Raw genomic sequence first — 20,521 nt, 5'->3', positions numbered from 1 at the left:
GAACATGAAATGAGCATCACAGAGCTGGTAGAAGAAAGAATATTTGAGGGCCCATCCAGGGCTGCCTCGTGTGGTCCAGGAGCACCATCTAAAGATGAAAACGCCAACCTAACACCCTCGAGAAACCAGAGCTGGCTCTTTCAGGGGTGGCTGCTGTGAGCGTGCGTTCACAGCCTGCACGGAGCCCTGTGGTCCTGAAGCTCCAGGGGACGGCAGGGTCCCAGCAAGCACAGACAAGCCCCCTCCTCCGTCCTCTTCCCCCGGCTGAGACCGGCGTGACCTTGGAGGTTTAATTTCCCCACGTTCTCGCAGCCAGCAAGTGGCAGGCCAGGGATTGGACCCCATCTGCCCAACCTGAAACCCTGAAAATAATAACAAACCTTTCAAGAAAGCCAGGCCTCTTTCTGGCAATGTTTATTCTTTCCTGACACCGTGAAGTCTCTGAAAATGAGCCAATAACATTTTCTTTGTTTTCATGGTGACAAAGGACATTTTAAATGACTCTTTTTTATCAGATGGTGCATTTGTAAATGGCTTAAACACACAAAAACTGCTCCAAAATCCTTTTCTCTTTTTTTTTATAATTAGTAAATTCTGGTTTTCATTTGCATGATTTTGGTTAAAATGCCTACTTAAATTTGAACAGAATATGTCAACCTCCTCCTGCCTCTATCAAAAAAAAAGACATTAAAAAATTTCTACTCACGTTTAAATGAAAAATTTTTAAATAAATTTGCACTAGGCGCTTAAATTAGGAAGACTTTAAGGATTTTTTTCTTTTGACCAAAAAGCAAGGCCACATGTATACTATTGGCTGCTAGGAAACATTTCTGTTTCTTGATACATTTTCAAAACAGAAATGTGCATGGAGATTAGCTTCTCTTAGAAGGATTTTTATTGCTTTCAAAATCTCCTCCCTCTGGGGTTGGGGGTGTCTCCACATGAGGTGCCATTTGGGAAATCAGTTAAATTCACTCATTTAAGTCATTATTGACAGAATAGTCTTGAGATCAAACTTTAAGTTCATGAACAGCTGTTACTTTAATGACAGTCAGGCCAACAATCTGATTCAGGGTATTGTTTTGATGTAAGGACAGCGTTAAACTCCTTCTGCCTCAAACTCCTATTTTTAAACCCTGATTCCACTTACACACATCGACCCCTTTTCCCTCAGTGCCTTTTTTATTCTCCCACAGCACAGTCTATAAACTTTAACCCTTCATAGGCTATGCCAAGTATCAACTCTATACCTGAGATCTGTAATCATGTTCCTTTTCTCGGGACTAAATGAGAATTGGCAGTTTCTAAATACCAACAACTGATGGCACATCTAACTGTCAAACGGTGACATTCACGCCCTTGAACTCAGCCCAGCTGCATGAATGCCCATCACCCTCCCTGACACTCTCACTGGTTTTGAGAAAGTCTGTCTGCAAGCAAGTAATCTGCTGGCCTTAACCCAACATCCAATATCCAGGGTGGCATTCTGAGTGGAAAGCAAATTGATATCTCTTAGAAGCATTTACATTTATTAACCATTTTTAATTTGTGATTTTTGTCCTTGCCAGGAATTCAGATGCTCATTGAGTAGGCAGGGGACGGGGGGTTAGGGGGGGAGCACAGGGCATGATCTGAGTGGTACTACTGGGTGGTAATTTTGTTACTAAATCATCTCATCCTTGTTTCTTGAGAGTTAAAATTTAGTGAAAAGAAAAACATTTTTTTCTTAATTTTTGTCCTTAATTCTTACATTCCTGGTGGGTGCAGATGCAGCTGATGTAGGTTGAAGTGAAAGTGTCTTTGTAGGACTGCCTGTTCCTGAGATGGCGTATTTAAGAAGTTCCACAGAGGGCAATGGTCATACAACGCTTTGGAAAAACATCCGCTCCCATTAGCACAGTGGCAATGTGGTAGTTAAGAGACAGCATGCAGTTTCCTGGAAAGGTTTAAACACAGGCAGCCTAGGCGCCCAAACTAATCTCAGCGTCTCAGCTGACTTGGCTTGTTAACCGAGAGAAATCTGTGCCCTACTCCCTACTCAAGTCAGTTAAAAGTAACAAGGATTTTAAGGTAAATCAAAGCTACCTGAGTGTCCGATGACGGTCCGAAAGACAGCTAGTCTAATTCCCAGGGCTGGCACAGGAGGCTGCCCGCGCCGGCCTCTGGGGTCAACCAGGAGCAGGGCTGGGAGGGGTCACTGTGACGGGCCTGCTGCAATGCCGCTGTTTTGAGTTAAGACGGGGACCAGTCTCGGGCCACCGTGTGTGCCTTTTCATGAAAAATCTTGCATCGTGTTCGGATGGTGCAGCAACAGGCCCTGCTGTGACTGGTTCCACTGAACTTGAAGTAATAACGGAAGGGGTGGGAACGTGGGGTGAACACCTGGGGACCAAGGTGCTGCCCGGCTGTGGAGGAGGGGCAGCTGGCCCGAGATCGCTGGTCCCTGGACGGCACCACTGTGCGCGGAGGGAAGAAGGGGTCCGAGCCGCACCTGGTGGTGGACCAGGATGGGGACGCCCCACGAGCCCGGGGGGGACCCTCCAGCTCCATCTCGCCTCCTCACCCAGGGAGGCTCAGGATTAAAGAGACTTTGGAACTGTATAAATAAGAAAGTGACTTGTTCAGGGGTTTGATGCCTTTCAATGTGCCTTTGTAATTGCAGGTGCCCCACCCCTGGCTGCGACGGCTCCGGGCACATCACCGGCAACTACGCTTCCCATCGGAGGTATGCACGGCTCGCTCCCGCAGACACCCCCTCCACGCTCGGGACCCCTAACGGGGGCTCGGGTTGCCTCCACTGGTGAATTAAGGGTCTAGAGGCCCTCGCCCACACAACGGGGCTGTCGCCAGGGGCCTCGCTTAGCACACCAGCTCTCGGGACCACGGCCCCCCTCTGACGTCCCCCTCATGGTGCCACCGGCTCTATCTGCAAGAAACGTTTCTCAAGGCACCCAGGAGCACGTCTTTCTAAATTGAAAAGGGACTAGAAAAAGAGGCAGGATGTTATAAGATGCCAGAGAACAGCCATTGAGAGACAAGCATGTTAATCCCACTGAGAGTGGATCTCTTAAATATTGAGATTTGAGCCACAAAGCTGTACGGTTATTATAAGCATAGATCAGCAGAGCTGAACACGCGGAAATGCTTGACCTTCCAAATCCCAGGCCCCGCCGGTCCCGAAGAGCAGGGAGCCTCTAAGTACGGCGTGAGGAGTCAGTCATATGAGACAGCAAGAGGCCCGTGGTCGCTGAATCGTTTACAAACGTCTGTCTTACACCAGGCCCTATGTTAGAAGTGGATTGAAAGAGCCTTTTGGTACAACATCTGCACAAAGGTGGGTCTAGACCCCGTGGGCAGGAGCAAGAATTCCTTGTTGTGTTCAGTCAGGATCAACAAGCCAAGGTCAGGACGAGAGCCTTTCTGAACGGAGACCCTCGTAACTGGAAGTCTCCAATGTGGGAAGGGGAGCTGTGTCTAACAAATAAACAAACCATGTTACAACATAGCTGTCGCCTTGCCACCCTCTAAAATCAGATTATAAAGTGGGCAGTCGGAATGTGGATGAGCCCTTCAGCTTGAAATGCTTCCCCAACAAAAAACAGCAACAAAAATGAAGAGAAAAGCGAAAGGAGGGGGAAGGAGAGAGGGAGGGAGTCAGGACAGTTGGTGCGGGTCACCCCACAGCCCGTGCACCGCCCACAAGCAGAGTGGGTTGTGTGGGTCACGGTGGGTCCACACCGTGTGGCCGCCCGAGTGACCAGATCCCGGCGTTCAGAGCAGGGGACGCCCCCGGGCTGGCTGGCTCAGCTTGGCTTAGAGACGGAGCTGGCAGGGTGGGCTGTTTCCTCCTCAAGGTCACAGGCTTCTGTGGTCACTTCCCAACCGTTTGGGAGCATCGTTTCAACAGCTCAGGTCTGGGGAAAGTAGGGATTATGATGAACAACAAGGAGAACTGAATTATTCGATTTATGGGTGGATTCTTCACACTGACTTGATGAAAACACCTCATTCTCTAGACCAGGGCTGTCCACCTGGGCAATGCGGGCACTCGGGGTGAGATCATTCTTTGCTCTGGGGGCCGTCCCATGCATTGTAGGATTTTGGGGAGCATCCCTGGCTCCACCCACTAGATGCCGGCGGCACCGCCATCCCCATTCGTGACAACTAGGTGTCTGCAGACATGTCCGAATGTTCCCAGGGCCACTGCCATGCACCACAGGGTCGAGAGGAGCCTTGCCAGGTTGTCTTGCTGGTTTTACCAGGCGGCCCAGAGCCAGCTGCTGTATTGTGAATGTAGAAAGAGGGTGAATACATTCCAAAAGGGATCCCCAGAGTAGGATCACTGGTTTAGAGAAAATGAAATAAAATAAAATAAAGCTCTAGTTAAGTATCTAAGTCAAGCACAGTCTATGCTACTCTTTATTTTAATTTATCTTAGAATTTATCTCAGTCCTCACAAGGCCAGAATTCCCAGCACTGAATAATGCCTGCAAACTAAAAGTGAACATTTACTGGTCATTTCATATCCAAATGTCTATTTTACTACTTTTTTTTGGTTTGACATCATGTAAATTTATTCATAATTTAAACATGTGCATGCACTTAACGTATATTTTAGAATGGTGGGTATATTCGTATAGCATAAACTTGTGAATGAAACGTAATTTAAGCTTGGATTTAAGCTATACTCTGTGCCTGGACTAAATAGCACCAGGATTGCTCTGTACATTTGGAAAGTAAATTTGATTTGGCTTTCAGCACATTGCAGTGCTACATACAGCCCTACAGGGGATGGCATATTAAAAGTAGAGCACATTTCGCAGTATCGTTTATCCGAGAATACCTTCCACGCGTAGAAGTTAGAGTGGGCTGGAGCTCTTGGCTGGGCAGAAGTGGGACCAGGGTAACAGTCCTGTGCACACTGGACGCTGCGGAAAGACAGAAGCAGCCCCCCAGGCCCGATGACCCTGGAAGGTCATAAGTACACACAGAAACACGCCTTTCGGGGTTACTCTTACTTGATCCATTCCCAGGAACATGAGGCGATGTTACCTACATGCAAACCACAGGGAAACTCCCCTCAGGGACCGATTCTTAGCCTTCTGCTAAATTGTGCCAGGATACCAGGCAGTCACAGGCACCTCAGAGATACCGCAGGCTCGGTTCCAGACCACTCGCTGCAATACAGCACAGACCACGGCAAAGCGGGTCACACACGTTTTTGGTTTCCCAGCACATATAAAAGTTATGTTTACACTACCCTGTAGTCTATTAAGTGTGCAATAGCACTACATCTAAAATGATGTAATTACCTTAGTTTTTAAAATGCTGTATTGCTAAAAAACATGCTAGCTATCATCTGAGGCTTCAGCAAGCTGTAGTCTTTTTGTAATAGTAACATCAAAGATCATTGATCCCAGGTCACCATAACAGATATAACAATAATAGAAAAGCTTGAAAAGTGCGAGACCTATTGAAATGTGACACAGAGACACGAAGTGAGCAAGTGCTGTTGGAAAAATGGAGCCAAAAGAACTTGCTTGGCTCGGAGTGGCCACAACCCTCAGCTGGTGAAAAATGCAAGGTCTGCGAAGCGCAACAAAAAGAGGCCTGCACGCCCGTCCTCGGGCTCCAGGGGGAAGAACGGTCACAGCACGAGGAACCTCGGGTCCCGCTGAGCAGCTGTGGCTGGGACTCCCCACCCCCGGCCCCCAGGCCGAATGCACACATCCAGATGCTGTCTACAGTACAGGAGGTCACTCCTCCCTGATGTAGCTGCCACCAAGGACTGTGTGTCCCAGGCACTGTCCCGGGAACTAGGAAAGTCTACTCGGCCCCACCAGCCTCAGAGCCACCCTGAGCAGCAGGTGATCTCATTTCTCTCTGCACTGGAGGAAACACACTCTGAGCGATGACATGTCGGAGACAGAACTCAGCCGAGTGGCCACCGCCAGCGTCACACATCTGGTCGTGGACGGACCTCTGCACCCGGGACGGCCTGCGAAGTTCACACAGGGAAAGGAGGGCCACCCCACCGACCCCAGGTGGGATCTGGTTTGCCTTGCTCTAGTTTGGGTTGTAATGCTGATGTGGTTTTCTGTCTCAACATCACCTCTGAAGCTTTTTAAAGTCCATTTTAATCAATATTATTGACCATCTCTGATGTTCTATCAAAAAATCCCCATCGTCAGAAGCTTTGTCTCCCCTCTGTCCTCCGTGGAGAAACCTCATTCAGCATCGCACACAGAGGAGTTCAGGCTGTGTCTTAGTCTTCTTGTCTTCAGACCACGATAGAAAAGAAAAATTTGATAGAGAGAGCTCTCTCCCTCAAAGATCCTATTTCCAGGCCTCTTTTCTCTTCTCCTGACCCTTCTCCAGGCTGGCTTGTTCCTGCAGTTTCCAGACAGGCTGGCACAGCGACCTCTTGGCCAGGTCCTCCCCGTGGCCTCCCCAGGCCGCCTCCGACTCCATGCTCCCACCTGCAAATAGCAGCAGGCCCCACGGCCTGGAGCGGGTGCTCCGAGGCAGAGGTGGCACCCAGGTTTTTCACAAACAGTGATGCTGCACGAATCTGACTCCCCCGGGGACGCCTCCCCATCTCGCAGAGCAGTGGCACCCCTCGGGCTCCAGAATGTTCTCTGACAACAAAAGACAAGCTGTACTGAGCACTCACTATGTACCAAGAGCATTTGCATGTATAATCTCACTCTCCGAGTGTTGCTTTCCTCCTAAGGGCATGTGAGGGGCCAGCGCACGGGACCCACGCTCAGAGGTGACAGTGACCACAGACCGGCCTGGGAGAGCCGGCTGTGGACTTCCTCACCTAGACAAGGATGCCGGGATTCCAGGCCAGCCCGTGTCAGAGCCAAGGTTTCCTCGGAGCCAGAGTCGGGCCCAGACTAATTTCCCTGCTGTGCTATTTGTTCTGTTTTGGTTCTGTTCCAGTTTATTTTCACTCCCAGCCCCATGTCGGCGAGGACGCAGAGCCTCACCTCTCTCCCAAGTTCAGGGTGAAGGAGGCGGGGGCAGGACAGAGCCAGGCTCCCTGGCCAGCGTCCTGGCCTGTGGCTTCCCTTCACCATTAAGGTCCCCGTCTGGGGACAGGCAGGAAAGAAGGGCTCCCGCGCAGGGTCCGCGAGTCCCACCCACCCCTCCTAGTCATTCACTGATTAACTCACGACAAGCATCTAACTATGACCTGCTCTGTGCAAGGCACTGGCCTGCGAATCAGAGGAAGAAAGGAGAATAAACACACAGGGAACTGACACTCGTGTGGACGAGCGAATGGCCAGTCACCAGGATGGAGTGAGAAACGCCACGGCAACCGGGGGCTGTGAGAGCCCCAGGGCTGCTGTCAGGATGGCAGGTGGGCAGAGAAGACTTCCTGGAGGAAGACCGTCTAGGCTGAGGCCAAGCAGACGGGGAGGGATGTGAGGCCCGAGGATGGCTTGGCCGGGACGGGGACGCGCCGGAAGCCTCCAAGAGGACCGTATGGGGCAGGGACAGCAGGGCTGGCGGCGCCGCGAACCAGGAGCCTTGGGTGCTGCGTGCAGGGCAGTGGGCCCATCCTGAAGTGAGTCAGAAGCGGGGGCAGACTAAGCAGACCGCACGTGCGTGCAGCTGAGTGCTGCTACTCTGACGCCTCATCCCAGGAGCAGGGGCGACATCGATTCAGAAGGCACTCAGGACGCAAGAGCCACAGGACTCGTGGGAGAGGAGACCCGGGGACGGCCATGGGTGACCCGGCCTCCGGCCCCTGAGAGGAGCAGACGGGAGTGGCATGGGCTCGGCCAGGGAGGCTGGTGAGTTTTCCGGTAGCAGCAGCAGCGACGGTGTCCCAGCTCCCGCGGGCAGCGGTCGTCGGAGCACGGCTTGCAGAGGGGCAGCTGGGAGTCATCGCCACCTGGTACCTGGAGACCAAGGAGCCGTGGCAGCGTGAGGACAGAGCAGGGCCTGGCGGGGGGACCGGCTCAGCATGGGCAGAGCAAGCCAAGCGGACCGCGGAGTTTCCAGATCGCGGACCCGCCGAGCCGAGGCCGGACGCGGGCCCCAGCAGGACGTCAGGAGCTGCAGCCGGTCGTGCGGTGCGAAGGCGGCGTCCCGGCTCCCACGGGTCACCGTGACCCGCCCGGATAAGAGCAGTTCTCACAGAAGACCCGGGGGGGTCAGAGGGGTGAAAACGCAGCCCCCACTTTCTAAATTTTTATCCAAAAAAGGAGGAGAGAGATGGAGGGAGCAGGAGAGAGTGAATCAAGGTGCACGCACCGTGTCTCTTTTGCTCTCCCGTAGAGGGTGACAGGTGAAGCGGCGGAGGGAGGGAGGCCGCATGCGAGGGGAGCTGGAGCACGTGAAAATGGAGACACGAGGGGTGGGGGGGCTCCAGACCCTGCCGCGCCCCTGCTGGGAGCTGCAGCTTTACAGAGAGGAGCCAGGCGCCTGCACAAACGTGGAACAGCACCAAGAGGAGGTGATGGGGTGATGGGGGTGCCCCCCATGACAGCCAGGCCCTTGCCTGAGGGCCAGCGTGCCCAGACAGAAGCCAGACCCGGCAGGAAAGCACGTACTGGGGTCAGGACGGTCGAGTGGAGGGCACAGCCCACCCGGACGCACCCTGGCTCAGCCCCGGGGCCTCTGCCTCCGCACTTCCCTGGGGGCTCCAGAAACGGTCCAGTGCTGGGTTCTCCAGTTCTCTGCAGAAATTCCCGCTTATTCTATATAATCTCACATCTGATAGCCTAATAGCCTACAGTTAGCTGTTGTTGAACAGAAAAAAACTCATATGTAGACATTCCAGCTAGCCAAGTTCCTTTAGACAACATGAGCCGCTATTTCCAAAATTCCAAAATTAAATAGAATAAGCTTGGTCAGCTTGCACTGCATCTTCTGCAGATGCCACGGGAAGCCGTATTCAGGTACATGGGGACGGATGCCCAGGACACGCCCCCTCCCAAGACGAAGGGCTCTGGAATCTGGCCACAGGAACACCACCAAGAAGGACTGGGGAGGCATGTGTTTCTTCCTCCCCGTGGCCCCTTCTGTGCAGGAAGCTCATCCCCCTCTGGCAAGTCAGCCCGGCCTCTCCTGGCGACTCCTGACACCGGTTTCTCCCACCCAGGCTCTGGGCACCCTCGCGGGGGCCTGACCGTGTCTGAAGGCCTAGGGGGAGCACAGAGGAGCTGCCCCCAGGATATCATTTTCATGCCAAGAAGCACCAGCTTCTGGAGGAAACTGTGTCAGAGCCCCATCGACAGTGAAAGGGGCTTGCAGGGTGAACAGCGTGGGCGCTCCCTGAAATCACGCTTCTTCCTTAGCCTTTCAGGTTGCCCGAGAGCCAAGAAGAGTGGCATCAGGATAGCACAGAGCAAAGAGGACAAGGAAGACCAGGAGCCGATCAGGTATGTGGGCCAGGGGGCAGGTCGGGGAAGCGGGGGGCTGGCGGGGAGGTCAGGCTTGCAGAGGTCGGTCAAGCGTGAGGTCACAGCATTGAAACCAGACCATGCACACCTGCTAATGGACCAGAAACATCCTCTGAATGACAGGTGAGGTGATAACCAAACATCCATCCATCCGCTGCCCTGGACGGGAAAAGCAGTGTAATTTACTGGGAAAGGCAGGTCCATGAGAGTATAGGAAGTTATTAACTACAACAGCTAAAGTGAACATTTGGCTGACTTCCAGCTTAGGAAGGTCGCTTAGCTGTCTGTACTCTGCTTCTCGCTAAGGCGGGATGGAGAGCACGGTGGGTAGAAGGCTAGCCCCCCCACCCCTCCCCACAGGCATTTGCCCCGAACCACTGCCTGGTGAGCCTGGATCTCAGAAGTCTGTGAGATAAACCTGTTGCCATCTTCCTGAAATTTTAATCTCATTCAGTGTCTTGGAGAAAAGTTTTGATTAAAACAAAAAAATTAACATTAAAATGTGTTTGCGGTTTGGCTGTGCGTCCTCAGCCCTTTGCCATAACCTGCAAAAGAGAAGTTTCAGAAGCACGATTTAATTACCCTGTTGTTGAACCTTAGCTCCAACCAATGATTTTCCTATTTATTTAAAAAAATAAAAGTGCTCCTGGGGTACCTCGTGCCAAAGCTATGCCAGGAAACTTAACTAAATACCACCTCTGCTGCTCAAAAACCTATCTAGCTGGAAGGGTATGCTGTGGTCTCAGAAAACATAGCCAAACAAATGAATATTCTCTAGCTCCTGAGAAGAACACAGGTTTATACGACAATCTTTTAAAAATAATCCTGCAGTTTCCCATTGACTTTGCACATCTCCACCATAAAAGCTGTGACTCGCCTCTCGAACAGATGCCCGCATCTCACTTGCTCCAACAAACTGGTTCTTCCTTTTCATGCACGGCATCTGCATCCCTCACTAAGCCTGGACTTTCTGTTCCAGGAAACCTTCTTCCCACCTGCCCTGGACCAGGGTTTCCAGGAGGGTGAACTACCTCACGGCTCCGCTAGGTGGTGTCTTTTCGTGACTTTTCTTTTTCTTTCCTTCTGCTGCAGTAGAGAAGATGCTGGTTTGTCTCTCGTGTCAGGTTAACTTGACCTTGCTGTGGGGCCACCAGGCGTAGGGTGGCGAGACAGCCAAGCTTGCCCCTCTGTCCCCCAGGTGCCCCGTGCCCGGGTGCGATGGCCAGGGCCACATCACCGGCAAGTACGCCTCCCACCGAAGTGCGTCCGGGTGCCCCTTGGCGGCCAAGAGGCAGAAGGACGGGTACCTCAATGGCTCCCAGTTCTCCTGGAAGTCCGTCAAGACGGAGGGCATGTCCTGCCCCACGCCGGGCTGTGACGGGTCCGGGCACGTCAGCGGGAGCTTCCTAACACACCGCAGGTGAGTGCACCCGCCCAGGCTCTGTGCCGGGGGGCGGCGTGGGGAGGCCGGGGGCGCCGCTTGGCCCGCGATGGCGCCACGCCCATCCCTCAGGTTGAGAGAGGAGACCCCGAAGACTACGGTACCAACTCATGACATTCTGAGGCTCGGGAAAGGAGGAAACAAACAAATTTATTTTGAAAGGCACAGACGCGTCCTACCACGTCTGTATGTACGTAGAGGTTTCCAAATGTCTTTGATCAGGATCCCCAGAAAGAAATAGGCTGTCATTTTACCCACGCGCGTGCACACGCTCACAGGAGTATCTGTGGATTTAGTTATTCGTTCTGGCTGAATATTGCAGGCAGGTCCCACTCAAGGAAAGTGGGTGGCACTTGGTTACAGGGGCCTCATCGGATACATCAGAAAACCTACAGAAGAGCCAGTCTCCGCCATTGATTATTTGCTTAATTGTAAAATATCTATATATGCGACTACGTTGCCTTAGAAGAAGAGGCTGGCTCTGTTGAAGCAAGTGGCTCCCTGTAGAAGTCAGGATGAATGACTGACGTGGACAAATCACAGGCGTGCCCCAGCTTCCCAGGATCCAGGTGGGGGGACACAGCATCACACATACGACGTAAACCCACGGGGCTCCCTCGGCCTCTCCGACCGCAAACCCCATGCACCTTGCCTCCATCTGCAAAACTGCATGGAACACACAATGAGCCAAACGGAATGATGCATGACGATGCGACTTAACATTTTTAGGAAGTGATTTTATTGTAAAAGAAATTCCTGCTCAGGTAGAGACTCAGATGGGACGCAGGGGCCTAAAGAGAGCCATGAGTGTCTTTCCCTGGCTCTCCCCGAGGCGGGAAGTCCCCGCGTCCCCCTTCAGAAAGCGCCCTTGAACAAAGAGGCACGCAGCCCGGCTTAACGTGCCCGGGGACACAGAGACCCCTGACCCCCATGGCACACCGGTTTCTTCTTCTTTTTTTTTTTTTTTTTAAATTTTATTTATTTGTTTATTTATGGCTGTGATGGGTCTTCGTCTCTGTGCGAGGGCTTTCTCCAGTTGTGGGAAGCGGGGGCCACTCTTCATCGCGGTGCGCGGGCCTCTCACCGTCGCGGCCTCTCCTGCTGCGGAGCACAGGCTCCAGACGTGCAGGCTCAGCAATTGTGGCTCACGGTCCCAGCCGCTCCGTGGCATGCGGGATCCTCCCAGACCAGGGCTCGAACCCGTGTCCCCTGCATTGGCAGGCAGACTCCCAACCACTGCGCCACCAGAGAAGCCCCCCGGTTTCTTCTTTTTGATAGAAATAGATCACAGTGTTTCCTAGGTGTCTGCATGGGACGAGGGCTGGCCCTTCACCAGAACACCCCCGGGCCCAGCTGGCAGCAGGTGTGTCCTTGGCCGGGTAAACGTCTCACTGCTGCTCAGAGCGGCCCCCTCCTGCCCAGAGGGAGGGCTCGGCCTGCGGCCCCCAGTCTCCACTCTAGATGGGATGTTACCCGGCAGGGAACTCCCTTCTGCTGACCTCTGTACGTCCCTGTGCCAGGGTGTCTTCAGGGTACAGTCCTAGAAGCAAAAATGCTAGTTTTTACATGTTGATAGGAAGTGCCAAAATGCCCTCCAAAAAGTGCCTACTTCCTTAAGTCTTGGGCAATCAATAAAATTTTTTTAAAATTTAAAAATCCTGCCCACACGACCTGTGAATGAGGGTATACGTGGTTGGCTAATCTGACACAAATGAAGACAAGCTCCACTTCTCTGATTGAACGTAAGCACTCAGTGTCCAGAAACTACAGCAGAAGAGGGGGGCGTACGCGTGACTGCTGCCTGTGTGGCGTTTGCTCGTTTCCAAGCCTGTGACTGGACTGCTGCCTCAGAGTCGGAAGAATAACCCTTCGTTCAGAGCCCCCCAGCAGATCCTGCCCGCCTTCGCAGGCTGGTCACTCAGCGCGTCCTCAGGGCTCGCAGGGGGGACGGCTCGAGCGCCCCGGACTCAGTTGAGAGTCGCTACCACCAGGCAGGACCCTCGGGGCTCACCCCTCCCCCCGTGCTGCTGGGCTCACCCCACACACCTGCTCACCCTCCAGATTCACACCCAGGTGCCAGGACGGAGGTGATCTCGTAAAGACGCCCAGGCTCTCCTGGTTCCTGGCCTTCCCTGTTTCTTTTCCCCCAGGGGACACATCTCCCCAGGGCCTCTGGCCAGGAGCGGGGGAGTGGGGGCGGGGGCTGTTGATTCAAAGGCGCCTTTGCCTTGACCAGCTGGAGGGAACCTCTGGACGGGTCTAGTGAAGACAGGCACAGCCGGTGACTCCTGTGACTTGGGCAGAATCTCTCTCACCTAGAATTCCCTGTGACGCGCCCTGGGGTCTGCAGACAGCTCACCCAGAGCCCCAAGGGGGGTCCCGGGAGGAGCTCCCCGAGTCCAGGGAACAACCAACCAGCCTGGTCCGCCCAGCCTGCCCCAGGAGCCGGGGCTCTGGTCCAGGGCACCGCGGCTCCACCGTGAGATGGAGCTGGAGGGTGGACCCTCAGAGCATCTCAGAAGCAGCTCCGTGGGGGCCCTGCTTGTGGTGGGCAGAGCCGCGCAGAGACTTTGAAACTTTATTTCACTGTGAAGCTTAATCAGAACAGTCTGACCTGCTACCTGTCACCTCTGAGGGGGAAGGTTACGTAGATGCTGCGTGGAAAGGGCTGGGAACCCAGGGGTGTCGGGTGACGGGCGGGCGCCCTCCCTCCGGGTGTGAATCTGTCTGGCGGGGCGCGGGCGTGGGGTGGAGTGGTTAGAGAGATGAGCAGGACCCTGAGAGAGCTGACCTGCATTTTTAAAATTGTGGTAAAAAGCACGAAACATAAAATTTACCGCCTTACCCATTTTTAAGTGTCCAGTTCAGGGGCAGTAAGTACAGTCTCACTGTTGTGCAGCCACTGCTACTGTCACCTCTGGAGCCCTTCACCTTCCCAGGGAAACCCTGTCCCCACTAGACACGCACTCCCAGCCCCCGCCCCGGCCCCTGGCACCCACTCTCCAGCGGATCTGACTCTCTGGTCCTCACCTCAGTAGAATCACACGGCGTCTGACCCGTGATCGCTTATCTCGCACTGCATAGCGCCCTGGGGTCCCTCCACATCGTACGTAGCCTGTGTCAGAGTCGCCTGCCTTTTTAAGGCTGAATCATGTCCTGTCGCACGTCAGCCTGCAGTTTTCAACTGTTGAACAAGTTTTCATTTATTTTCTTGTGTAGATGAAACATTGTTCTCTGGAGGTGTAAGAACCGAAATCCTGGGCAGGAGCATGGCTTGGGCACAAACACGGGCTTGGCAGGGTTTCCGTACGCCTCTTCCCCCGGAGGCCCAGGGCCTGGCTGGCTGTCCGGTTCCCCACACCTTTAAGGCCTCAGTAAGGAGGGGCCTCCCAGAAAGACATGGGTGGTACCCTGAGATGCCATGTGCCATGAAAGCAAAGCAGCTTTTAGAATCAGGAAAAGAGCGGAAGGAAACAGAAATTCCTGTTTTATTGCTCTTTTCCCTCCAAGTTGTGACCACCCAGTGAGATGATAAAGGATCACTTCCTAAGGTGCGTGGATGAAGGGAGAGCACCCGCCCCGGCTTCCGGGTCCCAGGAAGCCCACTCGCCCCACTTTCCTCTTTGGGAGGTGACCACACGGATAGTCTGGGAAAAGGACATTGAGAGGGGACACGTGCCCTGAGCTCCCACAGTCCCTGTTGGCTGCAAAATCATTTCCACTCATTTCTTCCGTGTAAGGATGGGTGGGAGGACCTCCTCCCGGTCCCAGTTTCCCAGGCAGAGCTGCTATAAAGGACTAGGAATTGGCTTACTCTATGGTTAGGATTGGCTGCGTCAAAAACGGCGGGTGGGGTGGGAGACAACACCTGGGAGTGGCTCGTAGGGGCTCGGGAGCAAGGGAGGGTTTTCTAGGAGGGGTGAATCTGGATACAAGATTTACCTGAAGGAATGAAACCAAGGGGTGAAAAGAACTAAAGGCACAGAGCGGTCACGGGGACTTGATGGGGCCAGATCTTGAGAGGCAGACCGAGGCACTGGGATCTCATCAGAGGCACGATGAGGTGCCTGAAAGGGTACAGGGACTCGGGATTCCAGGATCCGGGTTAGAGGTGTCAGGAGCAAGGAGAGGAGAGAGGATGCTCTTCCAGGGTCTCAGCTGGCTCGGGCGGCAATGGCTCAGCTGGCCGGGAAGGCCCCCCAAGCCTGGGTGCGGGTGTCAGGACTGTGTGTACTGTGGGGCCGATGAAGCAGGAGGGAGGCAGGCTGGAGGGAGGGGGTGGGCAGGAGGGAGGGGGTGGGCAGGGGGTTCTTTACCTGTGGAACCGCTTCTCTGTGTGCGGGTGTGCTGATCATACTGTGCTATCACCCCAATCTTACCACTTTTTGTAGATTAGGAAGATTCTCCAAAATTAAAGCCACGATTCTAACCCTAACAAATAAATAAATAAATAATCTTAGAAGTAAGTCATCTCTCACTGAGCTTGACCAAAATAACTTTTTTAAAAATTACCTCCCAGACCCCCTTAAACCTCTTCCACCTGAACCACATGACCTAGTTTATTTATTTTCAGTTCCTCTACAGTTCTTTATAAATGAGTAGATAGGCTTTTTTAGGATGTTTATTGTGCTTGATACTTCCCAAGAGAATTGTGGTAAAAATAAGTCACCATACTGAGTACTTACTATGAGGTTTTCTTGCAATCAACCATCTTGTCTAATGTAAATATGAGCTGGATAGGCTACCTGCCTTAACAGATACACCCAAACTGGCTCCAAAGAGTGGAAGTTTACTTCTTGCTCACATGACAGAACTGGATGAGGGAACAGGAGAAAAGGGCTCGGCCACCTTCATCACATTCTCCAAGGGTGGTCTTCATTCCACAGCCAGAGAGGGAAAGAACACGCAGGATCCACCTGGGAGATGTGGGAGCACGGATCACATCCTTTACATCCCACGGGTGGAACCAGGTCCATAGTCTCACCTAGTACAAGGGATGCTGGGAAATGTAGTCTACCTGGGATGCTGGGAAATGTAGGCCACATGGGATGCTGGGAAATGTAGTCCACGTGGGATGCTGGGGAACGTAGTCCTTGTAAGCCCAAGGAGAAGAGTGGGCCTTTAGGCACCTGCCTCTCTGCAATGTGGAGAAGCCATAGCTTTTACCAAAACCTACGGAAACAGGCAACCACAGCTCCCTGAGGTCTGCATAGTTCCCATTTTAGAGATGAGAACACTACTGCCAGTAAGGAGGAAGCTGGATTCAACCAAGGACTGTCTGGGGGCTTCATCCGTGGACCATCTGTATCCCAGTCTGTCTGTGCGTCTGCAAGACCAGAGGGCTGCCGCAGGGCAGGTACTGAAGAAACCAGGTCTCATGGGCTGGAGCCCAGGGAGAGGGAGTGAAGAGGGCTGACCTCTTCATCCCGCCCAGCCATCCCGCCAGGAGGAATGCCCACTGCCCTTGGCCTCTGAGGACGGGTCCATGTCTGCCCAGGAGCACGGAGGTGGGCCTTCCGTTCCGTCTCAGACTGAGGCCAGGGCCATGCTCGCCCAAGCCACACGTGGGGACGGAGGACACTGAAGCAGCCCCAGCGTTCCTTACTCAAGACCCGCTGATGGTAAATCCAGATTCCACAGCGTCGCAGCCCCTGCTGCCTCCTGGGCTCTCGTCCAGCCCCCGGGGCTGTCATGCACCCCTTCCCGCCCTCTCTGAACCCCAGCCTCCTGCCCCTGCTGCCTCCTGGGCTCTCGTCCAGCCCCCGGGGCTGTCATGCACCCCTTCCCGCCCTCTCTGAACCCCAGCCTCCTGGCTGGACGGTGGGGGGAACAGGAGGCATGGCCAGGGCCCCCCGGACCCGCGGGTGGTCTTCTCTTTTACAAAAGCATACTGGAAACATCATACTTCGCTCTACGACGAGAGGAAACGTCTGCATTTTGGATTTCTCTGTGAGCTGCAGGAGGTGAGGAGGGTGGAGGGTCGAGGTGGCCCCTCCAGAGGAGTAGATGCTGTCGGGGGTGGAGAACATTTTCATGCAGAGCAGACCTCGTGCTGATCTGGTGTGTTTGCGGGACTCAGCCAGCTGGGCCCCCATTTCACTCCGTAACCCTGAGTCGTCCGACCAGGCTGCCCGTCAGGAGGACAGAGGAACGCCGAGCAGCCCTGTTCTCTGCTTTGGTTCGGATGCGGGAAGAGACCGGGCACGCGGCAACACCCGCCCCCCGCAGGGGGCTGCTCTCTGCTCTGCGCGGGGCTGGGACCCCCAAGCGGAGGGGCGCAGCGAGGCCCCACGGAGGGACTAGTCCTTTCCGTGGGGAGGCTCCCGGGGCTGCGGGTCTCCTGCCCTGACAGAGCCGGCGCCCCCAGAGGAGGCGCCACGATGATGAGCCGCCAGCACCAAGAAGCACCAGTCATCACGGCCACGTGCCTCACTGCCCCCGCTTCACCCGCTTCCTTGGAGCTGCTCCTTGGACCACTGGCCTTGCTGGTCCCACAGCTGCATGGGAAAGCCTTCGGGGGATTTGAATCCACTGCCCTTAAAAGCCCAGCTTCCCGCCGGGTCCCTGGTCCAGGTGCCCCCCTGGGAAAGGCCCCACATCAGGCAGCTCGGCCCGTCCCCTGGGCACCACCCTGCGCCGACCTCTGTCCCCGAAAGCACCTCAGGCGTCCCGACTGTTTAATCTCCGCATTCCAATATCTGACGAAAAGCACTAAGGAGGGGAAAACTCAGATCCAACATCTGTTCCAAACCGTGAATCCCAAAGGGCCCATGGAAGTTGGGAGCCGGGGTCGCAGCTGCCAGCATCCTGGTCCTGAGCCCGCAGGCAGCCCTGGGGCAGGCCTTGCTGGGGAAGAACCACCTCGTTCGGTGTTCTCAGACTCCACCTCCCGAAGCGCGTCCACGCCCATCGCCTGTCTATCCCGGGCCTGGGGCGCATCCGGCAAAGACTGGATGGGCACGCCTAAGCATCCGCCTCACCTGGAGCTGGGCTCGCAGGGGCACACGCGCCCAGGCTGCTTCCCCCGCAGGTCTCTGGACATTTTCTCACCAGTCCTCTAGAGAACCGCAAACGCAGGGGCTCAAAGCCACACCCCGCTGCTGTCGGATTCTGCAGGCTGGAGTTCAGCCTGGCCTCACCAGCTGGAACCAAAGTGTCTGCAGGTGCGTTCCCACCCAGCCCACAGCCCAGGGCCCACCCCAGAGCTCATCTGGGCCTCGGCAGAGTTCAGCTCCTCGAGGCGCCAGGACCGAGGCCCCATCTTCCTGCTGGCTCTCGGCCGGGGTGGCTCTCCGTGCTGGAGGCGCCCTCGGGTGCTGGCCACGCGGCCCTCAATACGGCAGGGGGACAGGCCCCGCCAGCCGTCCAGGGCTGTTTATGCACCATCACCGGGTCACGGGGGGGGCCTCCACCCCATCACCCGGTCACGGGAGGGGCCACCCCGTCGCCAGCACCTCTCTCTCCAGGATGGGGTTAACCTGGCCTGGGCACCTCGCAGGGACCCAAGGGCTGGTTTAGAACTCGGCCTCCCACAAGCTTGCTGCTTTGGCCACAGTGCAGGGGTCTGTGGAGAAGTAAATCTCTTAATGCAGTCCTGCCCCAGGAAGCTTGGCCTGTCACAATTTTATAGGGAAAAGCAGTGTACAAACAAAAAATTAACAATATGAACACACAAGGCCATTTTTCTCTCCAACAAACAGATGGAGAAACTGAAGTCTTCAAAGCTTTCAGGTCCAGAATGTGATTCAATCTCAGTTACACACACACACACACACACACAAACACACACACACACACACACAAACACACACACACGTGGGACTTTTGACTCTTCCGATCATTTCCGATCAGGACAACATCGCCCTCAATTCTTAAGCGAACCTGAAGTAGGTTTTCAGGAACTCAGCAGTTTCTAAAATGTGATTGTGTTGTAACAAATCCAAAGTCCACACGTCCCCCCATTTTCTGTGACTTTCTCCCTCCTGTCCTCACTGTGGGACGAGAGCCTAGCCTGGGGCCTCCAGCACCTGTGCCCCCTGCATCCACCAAGGGTGTCCCTCCCGGCCAGCGGGCAGCCTGGGGCCTCCCAGGTCATCTCGTCTGGCCGTCAGCCCACGTGGCTGGCCCTTGGTATTCCTGGCCCACCAGGCCTCTCCAGCCAGCTTGCCCCCAGCATCCGCCTCCCCAGGCCTCTGAAGGGCAGAGGCGGTGGGGCCTCTGGGGGCTTCTCCCGGCCAGGCTGCTCTCGGGGGAGGGGGCGGGGAACCTGTCCCCGGCAGCCAGGTCTCTGCTGCGGCCCCGTCTCTTGCCGGGCGTGGGTCTCCTCTCCGGACCTCCAGCACCTCAGCTCTCTTCGCTTCTCCATCTCTTCTCCTTCCCCTTCTCTAGGAATCTTTATCTCACCAGGAGGAATTCTTCCAGAACCACAGCCTGTGTGCTGGCTTCTTTCTGACTCTGGGATCCAAAACACTGAGACTTTGAAACTCACAAGCCCTTTCTCTGCTTTCAGCTCTAAGGCAGCACATGCTTCTCCTTCTAGCAAAGCCAGTGGTGAAAGAAAGAGGAAGAACGAAAAAACGCATCAGCTAAGGAACACTGGTTCCCACCCATGGCTCCCGCACTGACCCCAGCCGGTGCGTGCCGTGCAGCCCCACCCGGTCAGCAGGGCAGCGTTCGGGGGCGCCGCGACATGGCCAGGCCTCCCCGCATCCCTGAGGTCCAGACACTAGGGCCACAGGGACGTGAGGGCACAAAGATGAGGCTGGGATGAGGAGTCACCAGGCCCACAGCCTGCAGAGGGAGCGTCCCCTCCACGTCCTGAGAGCAGGAGGACCCGGCAGCTGGGACAGACACCCCCCCCCGGGCCTCCCCGCCTCCTTCCTGGCCTCGTTCCCCTGGACACATCTGGTGACCCCCGTGCTCTGGTCCTCATGACAGTTTGAGAAACGCTCACACTAAGACTGTCTTCGCTGGTGTGCTCCTGCCGAGGTTTGCTGGGAGGCGGCGCTGGCCCCGAGCCCCTCATGTCTCCATCCCTCTAAAGGCAGCGTGCTCCCTGCGAGCGGCCCGGCCCCCAGGTGCTCTGTCCAGGCCTGCGTGCACCCGACACGTTTTGTCCTCTGTTCATACCCCTGAGCAGCGTGGAGTTGGAAGAAACGTCCTGGGAACCAAATAGCACAAGAGGCCAGAGCCCTGTGCACTGGCCCCGCGGGTGGTGTCACCGGCAGGTCATGAGCCTCCGTGACTCTAGAGAAATGGGGAGAAAATGCCCCCGTGACCTCAGATCCCTGAGAGAGTCAGCGGGGCCGCTCCAGTCCTTGCTGCGCGTGCTACAGAGTCTTAGACGTAAGGTGAGCTTAACACATCTGCCACGGTCGCCCTCTCCTCCTCGAATTCCCTTTGCAAGAAGACTCTGTCTCCAAAAACCTGCCCGAGCCCCCAGAGAAGGCTCGCTTCCTCTGAAGAACCGATGACACACTCCGGGGCTCTCCCGCCAGCCCCTCTGAAGGCCGATGCCGCCCCCCGGCACAGAATGCGTGACCGGCCGCCGTGTCCCGCTGGCTGCTCTGTCATCACCAGATGTGCGAGGCTGCCGGGCCCACGGCTGACGTCCAGTCCCCATGACACTTAATGTTGTTTGATTTCAGTTAATACAAGCTGAAAT

General features: G+C 55.1%; 1 protein-coding gene across 2 annotated transcripts in view; it reads left to right on the top strand.

The window, feature by feature from the left end:
• MYT1L (myelin transcription factor 1 like) overlaps positions 1–20,521 on the top strand; it is a 136,871-nt gene that overhangs the window by 97,876 nt on the left and 18,474 nt on the right. For both annotated transcript variants that reach the window (XM_068564217.1, XM_068564216.1), the window contains exons 15-17: positions 2,663–2,725; positions 9,312–9,395; positions 10,615–10,836. In XM_068564217.1, the coding sequence (XP_068420318.1) occupies positions 2,663–2,725; positions 9,312–9,395; positions 10,615–10,836 (369 nt within the window). The remainder of the gene's footprint in view (positions 1–2,662; positions 2,726–9,311; positions 9,396–10,614; positions 10,837–20,521) is intronic.

The sequence above is a fragment of the Eschrichtius robustus genome, chromosome 15, assembly GCF_028021215.1.
Source record: "Eschrichtius robustus isolate mEscRob2 chromosome 15, mEscRob2.pri, whole genome shotgun sequence".
Taxonomy (NCBI): domain Eukaryota; kingdom Metazoa; phylum Chordata; class Mammalia; order Artiodactyla; family Eschrichtiidae; genus Eschrichtius; species Eschrichtius robustus.
The sequence above is the reverse complement of the archived record's forward strand: the minus strand, read 5'-3'. Positions and strand labels throughout refer to the sequence as shown.